Raw genomic sequence first — 15,189 nt, 5'->3', positions numbered from 1 at the left:
GCTCCCGCGACCAGGAGCGCCCTCTGTTCGGCAGGACACCGGGAGCAGACTGCGGCTGCGCGGAGCAGAGCCGACCTATGCGTTTATAATACATCCATGATACAGACGCGGATCTGAGCCTGGAGTCTGCAGGACCGAGCCTGGATGAACCTGGAGTGTGCAGGATGTCCTGGACCTCAGCGCTGCTGATGTGGCGGAACGACATGCAGATTTGATGAAAGCATTTCCAGTTTGTTACTGATGAGATTAGTGTCTTCTGTAACTCCAATTGAAGGCAGGGCGCTGGGGTTTATTTCGGCGGTGTATGTTGAATTATGAACGCGATCAGTCAAACTACACAAACATAGCAGCCAAACAAAATGGATTATCGACGTAAAAAGAAACTGACTTTCTTCACCATTGGACTCATTTTTCTCCTTAGTGGTGTGGAATATGGTAAGATGACTTGTTTGTTGTATCTATCTATCTATCTATCTATCTATCTATCTATCTATCTATCTATCTATCTATCTATCTATCTATCTATCTATCTATCTATCTATCTATCTATCTAGTGTGTATATAAGACCATCTTTTTTCTCTTCATAATGAAATCAACATTTAAAAACTGCATTTTGTACTTCTCACTCAGATTATATGATGTCTGTCTGACAGAGACATACATAAATACATACATTCATTGTGTATGAATGTACTTATGCCTTAGTTCTTTTATTTGGGCTGAAACTTCCCTGTCTGACATGTTCAAACTTTGTCATTAAAGCTGATTCTGACTTGAAACAAACAAGTCCTTTTTGACCTCTTTAGATCATGATTGGGTGCAGCTCGTAGTTTATCATTGCTCACATGAAAAGTACGCAGTGGACCGCTGAACATGCAGTCCAGCGGGATACTTCAAAGGACTCATCTCTAACATAAGAAAGAATCATAAAACCCCAAATCAGTATGATATGGGGAGAAAATGTCAATTAACAAAGAAGAAAAAACATCATACTCTTTTGTCAGTTTAGTTTTCATCAGTTAAAGCACACACTATTGCCGGGATGAGCCATACCTTCAGTCTCAGCAAAGAAAACAATTTACAAGGAGTTTCACCAACAACCCAGAAACCATCAGCACAGTCACTGGCCTTTTCATTCTGGGGAATATTCAGGTTTTAACCATCTGACCTCAACTATGTAGAAAAGTGGCGATGACAAGAGAATTAGAGAATTTGAGTCATCGTTTCCTCTGGAGTTCTCTGAGAGCACGCTTTTACTGGGTGTCATCTGACCCCGTTATTGAGTTTGGATTGTATGTAGTTTAGACTATCTTTTGTCTGTTTAATAGTCCATTGATGGGGTAGAGAACTGCTGCTGTAGTGAATGTGCAGCTCTGCTGAGTGGCTCCCTCGGCATGATAAGATTTACTGTTCTCACATAATGACATCAACTGATCAGTTGTTTCACCCCCATCACGTCTTCTTGGAAGACGTTCATTCAAATAAGTGGAACATTCCTAATTCTTTTAACATAAAGAGACTTATACAATTTAAGAAGGTGTAAGAACCTAAACATCTGTGTAGTTTAATTGACGCCATGTTGTCATGGTAAATATGAACACTTTTGGCTGACTTTTGCTTAAACCTTTTTAATCAATGTCACATTTCACCACTATCACTTACTCACAGGGGTCTTTTGTCTTATTGTTGTGCATTGAAGATGGAGATATTATATGTTTTTCTAAGATGATGAATGATATGAGTTCCCATGCTCTCTGTCTCCCCAGCGGTGATATTACCAACAATATGGAGGTATTTGCAGACTTTAGATGCAGCTCCTTACTTCCTGGGTTTAACCCTGTCAGCCTTCAGTCTCAGTGGGCTGTTGTCAGGACCGCTCTTTGGCCACTGGTCTGACAGAACTCAGACCACAAAGAAGATCATCTTGATTGCAAATCTTTTCGAAGTACTTGGTGAGTCAAAACTTGGCACGGGTTTCACAATCACTCCTCTCATCTCCACATTGTGACTCTGAATCCCAGACATAATAAGCACTCAGCATCAATTTTCTATTCATTGAGTGTTGCCATTATAACCGTATTTCTCACGTGTTTATTTTTACTTTCCAGGTAATTTAATGTACTTCATGGGCTACTCCAAGTGGCTCTTACTGTCCAGTCGACTTGTAGCAGGTAAGTTTGTTTCAGGTGAACAGTGATTGAATCATTCTGTCTATTAAAAGCTTGTGTAATACACCAGCCTCACCGAACCTGCATAACATGCTGAGGTTAGGACATACAGTATCTTGTATTGCACATTTATATTATCCACAAATATCCGTTATGACCTGAAACACCACTCAAACTTGCTGTTGATACGCCAATGAGCATGATGTTTAAACTAGTATATTATATGAAATATTATGTCTTTAAATGTAGTTTTTCTGACATTACAGTTGAGTTATGTGCTGTGCATCACTAATCCGTTGCATTGTGGGGGATTCACACCAGCATTAGATTGCGCAGCATTCTTTCTAAAACAAGATGCGCTTCACATTCAGTATGTCTGGGTTTACACGGATGTTTTGGCCATACTAAAAGTTCTCATGTTCTGTTTTTTGTGTAACTAGTGACATATCCCTGTCTAAAAAAACCCTACTTCTTCCACTTTTATACTTATAATGGAAATTCTGAATTTTTCTTCAGATAATTGTGAATACATTGATATTATGGCACTGGAAGCATTTGCTTATTTAGGAAATGTTTTTTACTTTAACAATATAACCCTATAGCAAGAGTCAGAGAGGGATTGAGGCTTTTTTTCTCCCTAGATGTTACTTTGCAATTCTCTTCGTAGCTTAGGTACAAAAATCTCAGAATTTCTTTTCCAGGCATTGGTGCAGGCGCCGGCTCGTCCATCTTCAGCTTCCTGACCAGAAGCACGGCTCCAGAGGACCGGGCCACTGTATTTGCTGCTGTTATGGCATGTCGACAAGCTGGCCTTCTAGTCGGTTGGTGCTTCTGTGCTTTTCAATACTAAATTGTGTGTATTTTTTCCACCAAGATCTGTGTGGATTCAGGAATGCAGAAAAAAAGACTACTGAGTATAACTCACAGAGTGTATCGTCTAAAGATAAGTCCAGCAATGGTTAGAACGAGCAAGAGCATCAAAATGATGAGTAGGAAGACGAATCCCCCTTAAAGAGGGACACAAGTAACTCCAGAGATGTAGACGGATGTAGACGATTCACGAGAACAGATGATGCAATGAGGAAACTGGTTGAGTGAAAACAACAAGGCTATACTAGATTATCAGCTGAACGGTCTGTCAGTAATTGAGCCAAAGATCAGAGTTTTTATACTCGTAGGATGGTGAATAGAGTGAACATGATCGTGCCGTCCTCAGGAAGAAAGAGGAGCTGACAATCACACACACATGAGACAGACAGAGATAAACGAGGCTGTAAGGAGCCTGATGGATGATTGTTTGATTTTATTAGTACCGTAAGAACAATGGGTATAAAAATCTGCCCTTTCTTCAGATTATGCAGAGAGATTTATCGAGACTCTGGAATCATAGTTGAAATAAACACCCTCACTTTGTATTCAATGCAGGTCCGGCATTTAACATATTTTTGAGGCTGTGTGACTTCTCCTTGGGTCCTTTTGTTGTCAACAAATATACTTCACCTGGGGTAAGGAGTAAAACGTGTCAGCGTGCCAAGTAAAATTTCATCTTCATTTTTTTTGCCCCCCTTTATAAATATTATAATCCCCTTCTTCTACTCCCTTGTAGTTGTTCATGTGCCTGCTGTGGATTCTCCTTCAGCTGGCGGTGGTCTTCATGTACTGGGACCTCCCACCTCTGGAAAGGAGGCCGACTAATGATACTTTGATACCAAAACAAGAGGAGAATATATACGGCTCCATGGCAGACGGGGAAAAAGTGGAGGAAGAAGTGAAGCTGCTAGTGGGGTCCCAGGAGCTGGTGGGGTCCTACGGCTCCGTGGTGGCATCCAGCCCGTTCAAGAACGCTCCTGCCGCCCCAAACTCCTCGCTGAATAATCCTACTCCACCCGCCTCTCCTGGGACACAGCAAACCCATAAGGGCTTCAGACCCTTCAAGAATTCCAGGTTATCCCGAGGTAGGTGGCTGGTCGTATCAGTAGACCCACAACTATGTCATTACCAAGGGACACAGTATGAAATGCTCATCAATCGTTAGTGTCTTACCTGTAGTGGTCCAGGGCAGTTTAGAAACAATCAAGGAATTTTGTTAGGTGTTTGTCTGAGAGCTGCTCAGATTGAGGTTTGTAAAGAAACACATTTTCACTCTGGAAAACATCTCAGAGCTCATGAACTCCTTAGTGAGTTAAGTGAGAGCCAGAGACAGCTGTTAGAGGGAAGCAGTTGTCCTACGATTCCTTTCCGATTCTCCAAACTGAGAGAGTTGTGACCAATGGCTTGTTCAGGTGAGACACTAATGGCACTTTTGCACTAGGACTTACTGAGCCCGACTCGGCTCGTCACGCCTCTACCCGTCTCTACCCGTTTGTTTTTCCACAGCCAGGGGAGAAGCGGGCAGGTTGGGGTGAAGCTGCTGTGACGTACTCGATTGCGCAACCGCTTTGTTCATGTCGGCGCTGATGAGAAATCAGCTGGAGCCGCGAGCAGCTGAGAGTAAAACAGCCCGTCTACATCCCTTTTTTAATTCTCTCCTCAGCCACCAGGTTTATGAACATCTGCACCTCAGAGTTGGATCACCAAACAGACGTTTTGCGCTTTATAATAAAATCGCAGCGAGTCGCGGGTCGCTCTCGCGCTGAGTCCCGCTTCCTGATTCAAACGTCTGCCGGCCCCGCCCCCGACCAATCAGAGGCGCGGAGGGTGGTGACGTCAGAAATAGTCCCGGCTCAGCCCGCAAAGAACCTCGCCAGAATGGTTACAGAAATAGTATTGGCTTGGAGCGGCTCTACCCGTCTCAGCCCCTAGTGCAAACGTGCAAGACGGGGCCGCACCGAGCTGGGCGGAGGCGGGACTAGTGCAAAAGCGCCATTACTAACTAACTAACTAACTAACTAACTAACTAACTAACTAACTAACTAACTAACTAACTAACTAAGACTAAAAGGTATGCTTTATTGAACTTTTAACCCATATTGGTGCTTATGTATTGGTATTTATTTCTGAGAGAATACGGTTTGTACATAAGTGGTAAGACACTCACTTCTTGTTTTACATTTCTCGTATCTATTTGAATTGAATTGAAATGTTTTATTTCGAACATGAAACAGTAGTGAATACAAAACAAAACAATAATACCACCATAATTAACATGCTCGAGAAGGAGTAGGAAGAAGTAAAAATGTATTAAATCCTACTCCTTAAATTATATTTCATTATGATCAAAATGAATTTAATTTTTATACAAAAAACAAAAGATATCTATATATACATATATAACACATACGCACAGATATATATACACACACACACACACACACACACACACACACACACACACACACACACACACACACACACACACACACACACACACACACACACACACACACACACACACATGCACTTTTTGGATATGACATACATACAAATATATATATATATATATATATATATATATATATATATATATATATATATATATATATATATATATATATATATATATATATATATATATATATATATATATATACACACACACACAAATGTTATATGAATATCAATAATAACACATCTTCATACCTATATACACTGATATAAAAACTGGTTGATGCTTGGAAATTGCTTCAGATCTGTTCCATAGCCTTACTCCATTATTTTTTGTTATGCAGAATCTTTTCATTGTAGTTCGATATTGCTGAATCTTAAAATTTAATGTTTCCCTTAAATCATACCCTCCCTCTCTTTCATGAAACTCTGTAATAATAATAAATTTTTCCTGGCTTTGTATAGAAATTGTGCTGTTTGGAAATCTACCATATCATAAAATTTTGTTATTTTAGACTTTACAAATAATGGATTGGTGTGTTCAAGATAACCGACCTTGTGAATTATTCTGATGGCTCTTTTTTGCAGTATGAATAGTGGCTCTATTGAACTTTTGTATGTATTGCTCCACACATTTTATCTTCTCCTTTCGCTCTGACTCCTTCTTTCTTCTGTCGGCCACCTGGCTTCACGTCTGTCTTTCTTTCCCCCTCAGAGTTCCTGAGAGAAGAGGTGGTTGTACTGCTGGCTGCCCAATTCATCACCCTATTCAATCAGACGGCGCTGGAGGTGCAAGAAACACACAATTACAGAAACATGGTCCCGACATAGATAGAAGTCATGTGACTGATCAGCAGCCACAGCTGTACACGAAATGTGAAGTGAAACCTCTTGGACTTACCGAAGCATTTCTTTGATAATCCCAAATGACCCAAGAGAAGAGTAATATTTGTCACTTCAGACATTGTCACGTGTCGGGTACATCCCTACGTCTATCTGTAGTTTAGTTGGCTCGTTAGCATAGTAACAATCAGAACACATTTTCAGAGTAATCATTTCATTTTTCATCACAACCTTTTGACTCTTGCAGACTTTGAAACTAAATCACTTAATGCACTATGATCCATCATTCTCTCTTCAGACTATGGTGACCCCTCTGACTCAGAAATATTTTAATTTCGGGGAGCTGGAGAACAGTGTGATGTACTGTCTCGGCGGTGTGGTGGTGATCGCTGGATTCCTGTTTGTGCGTTGGCTGAGCTGCCATGTGGAAGAGCGTGTGGTTCTTGCCATCGGTCTGACCATCTGCAACATCTCCTGTATTTGGTGCCTCATATTCCTGGCAAACCCGCTGGGTAAGTTGTGCTTGCATAAAGAGCAACCAGCGCACCAGAGCCCTCACTGAGACACAGTCCAAGTACAGAAATTAATTGAGAGACCTGTTTCTAAGAGATATTGATCATGTTTAAATCTTGAAAAAATATTTGACAATTGTTAAACGAGTTAATAGACTATGGTTTTATTCTATAAATCATGTTGAATAATATTTTTTTCACTTTTGCTTTGTTTAGGTGGCTTTTCTTGGCAGCTGACAGAATTCATTATTGGGGTATTTCTGCAGGTTTTGGGTTTACCATTTGTAGCTGTGGCCCAGGTTTCCCTCTTCTCTAAAGTTACTGCTGAGAGAACTCAAGGTGAGAAACAGCACCATCTAGTGGAGGGTTTTTGTTGTTTCAGCGCAAGCCATAAGAAGTTCCCATAATATGATCAACCTACGTAACTGAACTGATTTTTTATTTGTATTTTTTGCTGATCCTGCAGGTTTCAGTCAAGGTGTACGTCGCTCCGTGGGGGGTCTAGCTACCATCCTGGGCCCTTTGTGGGCTGGTGGCCTCACTGAGAGCATGTATATAATGATGGGTGTGATGGTGGTGCTGCTGGCGCTTCTCACGGTAGGGAAAAATTATTCTGAGAAAGTTTAAAGTAAAAATACAAGGAAAGAGTGTATCCAAATAATCGTGTTGTGGTTGAGTCTTTCTGATGATCCATTTAGGAACACATCCATGTGAAAATACCACTTACTGCCGATGGCACACACATTTCTATCTATATTTTCATGAAAACACATTTAATTTCTGTTTCTACAAGACAAAAATGAGTTTCTTCATGTCAAACAATCAGTTTTGATTTCCTCTGAGAGCATATATTATCATTTTTTAGAAGTGCTGACCAGTTCTTGTGGTCTGTCCTTCCTGCTTTTGGCTGAAAGCAACCAAAGGAACTTTGAACTCCTGTTCTGGTCGTTTCTGCATATTGCCCTACACTGTTTTGTCGTACTTTCGATCTGTTTTTAACACTGTTGCCACACACCTTGCAGTCTCATACTCATACTGAATCTTTGCTGGGGCCTTCCTGGGTGGAGTTTGCATGTGTTCCTGCTGTCCCCTGCCTGTAAAGCTACTACAGCTTCACAAAAGCTGCAAACATCTATATGAGGCTGACTGGTGATTCAACATAATGTTTCTCAGCATATAACGTTTCCATTTAATGAAGTTCAGTTCCTTGCACCCCATATAGATGATGGTGGCGTTCTCATACAACCGGCTGGTGGAACCTGCAGAAGGGCAAATGGACAATTCTGATGAGTCAGGTTAAAACTGTAGGTGCTCCATGCAGGAAACATTACAAGGTATAGTGTTTTTGTTTAGTTTCCTCTTTCTTTTTTATAAACATTGCTGATAAATCTATTTGACTAACCCCGTTACTGCTGACATGAGGCAAACAAGATCGTTAGCATTACAAGGACACCACTTCTGGTTCAATATTTTAATATGGTAAACTTAACATATATATTAAGTTTAAATATATATACACAGTATATATATATATGTATATATATATATATATATATATATATATATATATATATATATATATATATATATATATATATATATATATATATATATATATATATATATATATATATATAAAATGGTATTGATCCCTCTTTAAATACAAATTTAGTTGACAATCTAGCTTTTTATTGTTTCCGGTTTTTCAAGCAGTCTGATTCAAAATAGTATGGGCACCCCTCCCAAGCTTTTCTTTTCCCCTTTCCTTCAAAAAGGAAGTAAAACCACAGGGCTCTCTAGTTCTCTGTTGATGCCAGTGAATATAACATTTTGTACAGCCAACAACTCACCACTGCCAATGCCTTCAAATTTTGGGCTTGATAGGTCAATTTACGTCTGTCTGCGAAAACAACTATTTCAGTGAATCTTCAGAACCGTTCGGTTCTGTGCAGCCAAATAAGGGCAATTCTGCCGTGGATTGTTATTGGTTATTATAAGAACCCCTACTGTGAAAATCATAAAACCTCAGTTTTTCACATTAATCCTGAATGGGTCAGCATACGCAACACACACTGGGTGCTTTAATAAGATGTTTTATGGTCTGATAGGCAGCCCACATACCAAACTTTCATGCATCAAGTCTTAAACAAGTATTTTCCTTAATATGCCCCCTTAAGAACTGAATTTTATGAGAGAAATACCTTTTGGATCACCTTTTGATTCAAGAGTTTAACTTTAAAGTACTTAAATGTTAGATGTCTACTGTATAAGTAGGCTGAGTGTGTAGTGCGGGGGCCCCCTAGTGGCTCAGTGAGGTCCATGCATCCGTATGGTCCACATATAGCAGTGGTCTCGGACTCCGGTCCTCAAGGGCCGGTGTCCTGCATGTTTTAGATGTCTCCTCGCATCAACACTCCTGATTCAAATTAACGGTCGTCACCAGCTTGTCATCAAGGTCTGGACAGCTCTGTTGTTGACACAGTTCCTTGTCTCACGGCGTGCTGAAGCAGGGAAACATCTGAAACATGCAGGAATGCGGCCTTCGAGGGCGGGAGTCCGAGAAACGGTTCTGGACATGTGAATTACCTTTTTATTTTTATATATAGGATTTTTGTTTTCAGGTGTGGATAGAGCTTTATGTTTCAATGCTGAATGATGCAAAGACATGCAGCCTTTCTGAAACGACCTCCTTTTCTATAACATAGAGCAGCAAATCATTTCCTTTTGTCACTTAGCAACACCTTTTAGTCTTTACAAGCCTTTACAATTATATCTATCTATCTATCTATCTATCTATCTATCTATCTATCTATCTATCTATCTATCTATCTATCTATCTATCTATCTATCTATCTATCTATCTATCTATCTATCTAGTATTTAGATAATAAAAGGAATAAAAGCAAATGTACGTTGAATAGCATTTGTAATATTAGCATTAACCAGTTGAAGACATTGTGCGAGTTAGCAATAATTAAATTACACAGTAAGATTGGCACGGTTGGGCAATTAGGTCCCCACAAATGTCAAAAGCAATTTTACACTCCTCTCCTGGTCGAGAGTTCAGTTGAACTCAATGACTTTGTAGAGAAGCACATCTCCATCTAAGTAAAGTCAAATATGAAACATTTATGACAACTTTTCTTGTAAGATATGTTTTGTATTAAATGTGTTTTTGTACAATTTAAGAGAGAAAAAACTTTTATACAAGCCTCAGGCCTTAATTGGCTGCGTGGCTTGTGCACAGAAATTGTTATTCCAGACCCTGGGGTTGTATACTTCAGAGTTTTATAAATAAAGTACTCTGATACTCAAATGTTTTCTTAATTAAGAGCAGCCACGGGCTCCTCTAAGGAGCTGCTTAACACTTGAGAATTAAAATAGCTGACTCCTCAAAGAAGGAGAAGATGGTGCAAAGATAGTTAAGTGTTATCCTGTGGCCCTTTCCTCAGTTTGCAATGTAATTAAGAGATTCCAATTAACAGGAGCAACTGAGGTGAGATAAAATCTTTCCGAATATGTAAAGAAGATTCTGTAAGAGGATAATGATCATAACAAAACCCCCAAATCCACAATGGTCTACCTTTAGGTGTAAGGTGTGAGGTTTATCATGGCCCTCACAAAGAGTCTGACATCATGGAAAAACACAAAACACAACAAAAAGACAATCTTTAAATAGACTTCAAAATCGATACATGTAAGATAAGACATAACAGAAATCAGCAGGACCAGGAGTGAAAGAAAAATAAAAAAGACAGAGGAAAATAAAACAAGCATGTTAAAAAGGCTACTTTACCAAACAATGACTGAAGAGAAGGCTTCATTTGTTTTACTTTATTTTACTTTATTAATTTGACACCAATATACATATATGCAAATAATACACACACACACACACACACACACACACACACACACACACACACACACACACACACACACACATATTTGCATATATATATATATATATATATATATATATATATATATATATATGCAAATAATACACATGTATGAAAATAAAGTACTTTTTTGTTACCATTTAATTATGATTAAAATACTGCTGTGTTTCCGTTTAAGGTTCACTACTAATTCACTAATTCCTGAAAGCAAAGTATTAATTCCATTAAAAACATTCATTTTCCTTTTTCAAATAATTACAGTTTATTATCCAACAGTCTTATATAATAATAATATTTGTATGTGTGGCTTTCGTTTTTGGTGCTAACTGCTTAAAGTTTTTGATTATAGAACAAACCAGAACCCACAAAATCAGTTGTCAGGGGCAAAAAGATAAAATTTCAATAAAAAATAAGGAACGAAAAACAAAAAGTCTCAATATATGCATTATTATTTCTTTTTTATTGTTTTTGTTGTTAAATATGTCCAAAGCTTTTGTCAGCACCGTCAGATATTTATATATAATCAATAAAATCAGGCAATAGCAATGGTCAGTTATACTTGGACCCTTTTTTATGCTCCATTTCTACTGACTTGAGAAATATGAAGTATGCCTAGAAATTTATTTTTCAACAAATTTGAAATATTTTCCATTTTATCATCATCACAATGATGATTTCTCTACTCAGTGTACTTTCTAGAGAAATAATAATTTTTTAGAAACATAAAAATCCTCCTTATTTGTAATGTTAATTTTGTGTGTGTCCTCATAATAAATAACTGTATGGCTTGTAGAATTATCAACAATATAAAAAATAAAAACTCATCATCGAAATGTATAATGCACATTACAAACCCTTATTTAATCTTGGTCAGAGGCCTGTATATCCTAAAAATCTAAAACCATAAAAACATTTTAGCTTAATCTGGTGTAAACTGGCGTACTGCTGAAACCTTCAGACCAGTGTAATCACTGCCAGATGTTTCATCTCCATCACGTCTCAGTCTACCGTCAGATGGGACTCTTTGTTTTAACTTTTTTAAATTTAAAATGTGTTTAAAAACAAAAACATTAATTAGATGTCATCTTTAAAACAAAAAAATAAAGTTGCAAATGGTAATACTTTATGAAGGGGGACAATGGAAATGGTCTAAAATATGAACAAAAGTTAATATTCCACTTTTACCAGCATATACGTATGATGTAAATGATGAAGCAATTTTAATTCTTCAAAAGGCTTAATAAATCCACTTCTTATTGACTCTGACTGTTCTAACAAAATTAAATAGTGTCAAGAAAAACACATTTTTAAGAACACAGCCACAGTGATAAATTGCTAAAAAACCTAAGACCTTGTTGTATAAGCAAATAGGTTTACATCCATGAAATTTGAACAATTTATTTCACAATTATTACCAATTTTATTGACATTCACCAGACACAGTAAATGTCAACAATGCTCTTAAAAAAAAAGCACAAAAAAAAAGCAACAGCTTATTCTACAGGCATTAAATGTAAGATGGTATGTAGTATGTAAGGAACATTTTCATATGTATGAGATGATTTAATCCTATATTTCCTTTTTCTCCGTGTGTCAGATCTCCAGTCCTGCTTCTCCAGTCTGCTCTACTGCGTACGGGGCGACGGCACATCACACCAAGAGAATGCAACTTGCTGGGTGAAGCATTGACTTGTCACTAAAAGTTAGTTAAAGGACTGACAAGGAATATGTATAATATATTTCCCATGGAAATATAGAATTTTGCTAACAACAAATGTTAAAATGTTGTACAAAAATGTCCTCCATCAAAAGTACCTACAAGGTGAACTGCAACTCCTGCACATTCTGTTTCAGAAAAGGTTATGTCCTACTGGTTTAGTTGAGAGGAAAGTCTCAGCGGTAATATTTAATTCCGATTTTTAACAGTCCTTTAAAATGTTTTATTCCTGTAGTGTATTTCCTTAGAAGTTACCCTTAATATTAATGTAAATGTTTGATTATATAATTTGTGTGGGATCAATCTGTCCCCCAAAAAGCTGCTAATACAAGTGAAAAAATAAAGATAAAAAGATAAAAAAACAACATCATAGGAAAATAGTATCACTGAACTACTTGTACTCAGATAGTTTTTTTCACATGTTTAAATTTTAATAAAACAAGTAATAATAATAATAATAATAATAATAATAATACTAATACCATTTACAAACATTTATGAAAAATCTGAAAAGTGAAAGAGCACAGTTCAAGATGTATTCTATTTGTTCATTTACATTTTTTTAACATGACAGCCTTTTACACTAGGGATTTTGGATATCTTTCATAATTAGCTGTAATTTAATTTATTCTTCTTTTTAAAACTCTTCATAAATTTCCAGTTTGACTGCTAGGTTTGTAGTTCATGTACACTTGTGAATTAAAATTGTTTCCCTTTGTCCCATTAAACACATATTAATGCACATTATGTATAAGGGAACTTTTATTAAGAGACCATTAAAATTCTAAACTATTTACTTATGGAAAATAAACAAGTCATTTAACACAAATGAACAAGCCGAATGAGGTTAGATGAGGTTAGTCCGATGAGGCACCACAGGCCATAATTAGCACCGGAATACAATAAGTGAAAAACCCCAGCACTTCAGACTTGAATGTGTTTTGTATTTTAGACAATTTCATTTCACTTGTATGAGGGAAGATAATTAAGCAAAATAGCCTACATGCACAAAAAAACAATGTTGCTTTATCTCTCCTCAACGGGAGTTTCACATAACATTATAATGATTAGCTGACGAAATTTGCAGTTTCAGCTGAATCATTCTACAACTTCAGGAAATCAATTTAAAAAGACATTAGCAACATCTTTATTTATTTTGCAAGTCATACATAAAGGTTGCAGCTGGAATTTCTTATCTGCTTTAAAAAATGTGTTGAATAATAAACTGTTAACCCCTTTTTGTTTTGTTCACTTGTGATGTAATGCATAGTTTCGCCACAGGTGGACGCTCTTAGTCTTTTTATTCTGAAAACATCATCCCCAACAGTTTTGAGTCCTGCGTGTGTGTGTGTGTGTGTGTGTGTGTGTGTGTGTGTGTGTGTGTGTGTGTGTGTGTGTGTGTGTGTGTGTGTGTGTGTGTGTGTGTGTGTGTGTGTGTGTGTGTGTGTGTGTGTGTGTGTGTGTGAGCTTCTTCAGCGCTCTGGTACAGTGGCACATGTGAGCCAAGCTTAGCTCTGGTGAACAAAATCAGTCTTTTACGAGTTTTACGAGGCAGCGTCGAACTTTCACATGAATCTAAACAATTTTAACCAAACGCTTTATTCCATGCATTGTATCTTGTTAAACTGTTGATATTTTATACAAATATATAAAATATGTAATGACAAACTGACACCTGTTTATTTCTTATTTAATAAGCATTCATTTGAGTTGATAATATAGGAGGACAACCCCTTCTTTTTTTATATATATATTTTTATCCCTGTTTTTTCCCCCATTTTATCACCCAGTGCTCCTACCTAAGTAAGTAAGTAAGTTATTTTTTTTTAAACTAAAATTAAAGGCCAACTTTGACTTTATTTCACTGGCTTGTATTTCCTTAACAGTTAATTATGAATTGAAAATGAATATTACCAGAACAATTCAGCCTCTGAAGAGATAATAGTAACAATTGCTTTTAAGCTTTACCTTCTTTTTTCTTTAATAACCAGAAAGACAAAACAGCACGTAATTTTTCCAACTTCTAGTTTAATGTACCGTTTAAAAAAATAATCTAAAATAATTATTTCTGTTGCAATTTATTTTAATATTGTTATTTTTGATTGCTTTTTTTTTTGGGGGGGGGGGGGGGGGGGGTTATGCATTGTTTTCATACATTTATTCTAGATCTGAGGCGGGTTGATCAGCAGTGTACACATTGTACAATTCTCCAGTCCATCAAAGGGCCCATGTAATATGTTTTAGCAAGTTGTTTAAATTTAATTGAATTAAGTGTTTTAGAAATTCAATTTGTTAATAAATCGTTGTATGTACAATGTCTGTGCTGTGTACAGTATGATTTTATTTCATTAAACTGATTAGGATTATATCAATGTTTATCTGCCACTGCAATTTATTATGTATATGCTCAAATAATTGTTGCACAAATAATTATTAATCTGTTATCTTCCATTAAATTATACATACACACACACACACACACACACACACACACACACACACACACACACACACACACACACACACACACACACACACACACACACACACAATTTTTACAATAATGTATGTGTGTGTGTGTTTATAATTTTTTTGTGTTTATTTTTTATTTTAAAGTCCTACATGTTCAACAATCCTAGATTTAAAATAATACAAAACTAAATAACTCATCCTCCCTATATCTATCCAGTAATTACAATTATTTTTAAATGTTTCAATTTGC

At 37.0% G+C, this 15,189-nt stretch overlaps 1 protein-coding gene across 2 annotated transcripts; it reads left to right on the top strand.

Annotated features, from left to right (window-relative positions):
- The first annotated feature begins 108 nt into the window (after positions 1 to 108).
- On the top strand, positions 109 to 14,331 carry mfsd8l1 (major facilitator superfamily domain containing 8-like 1). Of its 2 annotated transcripts, XM_061737178.1 has the most exons (12): positions 109 to 435; positions 1,768 to 1,953; positions 2,110 to 2,172; positions 2,871 to 2,990; positions 3,595 to 3,674; positions 3,776 to 4,124; positions 6,209 to 6,282; positions 6,635 to 6,848; positions 7,065 to 7,187; positions 7,315 to 7,445; positions 8,071 to 8,182; positions 12,348 to 14,331. In XM_061737178.1, the coding sequence occupies exons 1-11, from the start codon at positions 360 to 362 to the stop codon at positions 8,146 to 8,148; spliced, it is 1,494 nt and encodes a 497-aa protein (XP_061593162.1). In that variant the 5' UTR covers positions 109 to 359; the 3' UTR covers positions 8,149 to 8,182; positions 12,348 to 14,331. The 2 variants fall into 2 exon arrangements, with proteins under 2 accessions (XP_061593162.1, XP_061593164.1); XM_061737180.1 differs by lacking the exons at positions 8,071 to 8,182; positions 12,348 to 14,331 and having other exon boundaries at positions 7,115 to 7,187.
- Positions 14,332 to 15,189: the final 858 nt, after the last annotated feature.

This window comes from Cololabis saira, chromosome 13 (assembly GCF_033807715.1).
Source record: "Cololabis saira isolate AMF1-May2022 chromosome 13, fColSai1.1, whole genome shotgun sequence".
NCBI lineage: Eukaryota > Metazoa > Chordata > Actinopteri > Beloniformes > Belonidae > Cololabis > Cololabis saira.
Note: the sequence above shows the minus strand (reverse complement) of the source record. Positions and strands in the feature narration are given on the sequence as shown.

What these genes read in the sequence shown, in the direction of transcription:
- mfsd8l1 (XM_061737178.1), top strand. Translation starts at nt 360, where the DNA reads ATGGATTATCGACGTAAAAAGAAACTGACTTTCTTCACCATTGGACTC. An exon ending in AAATCTTTTCGAAGTACTTG is followed by an intron (nt 1,954 to 2,109) that starts GTGAGTCAAAAC and finishes TTTACTTTCCAG; the next exon opens with GTAATTTAATGTACTTCATG. An exon ending in ACAAGCTGGCCTTCTAGTCG is followed by an intron (nt 2,991 to 3,594) that starts GTTGGTGCTTCT and finishes TATTCAATGCAG; the next exon opens with GTCCGGCATTTAACATATTT.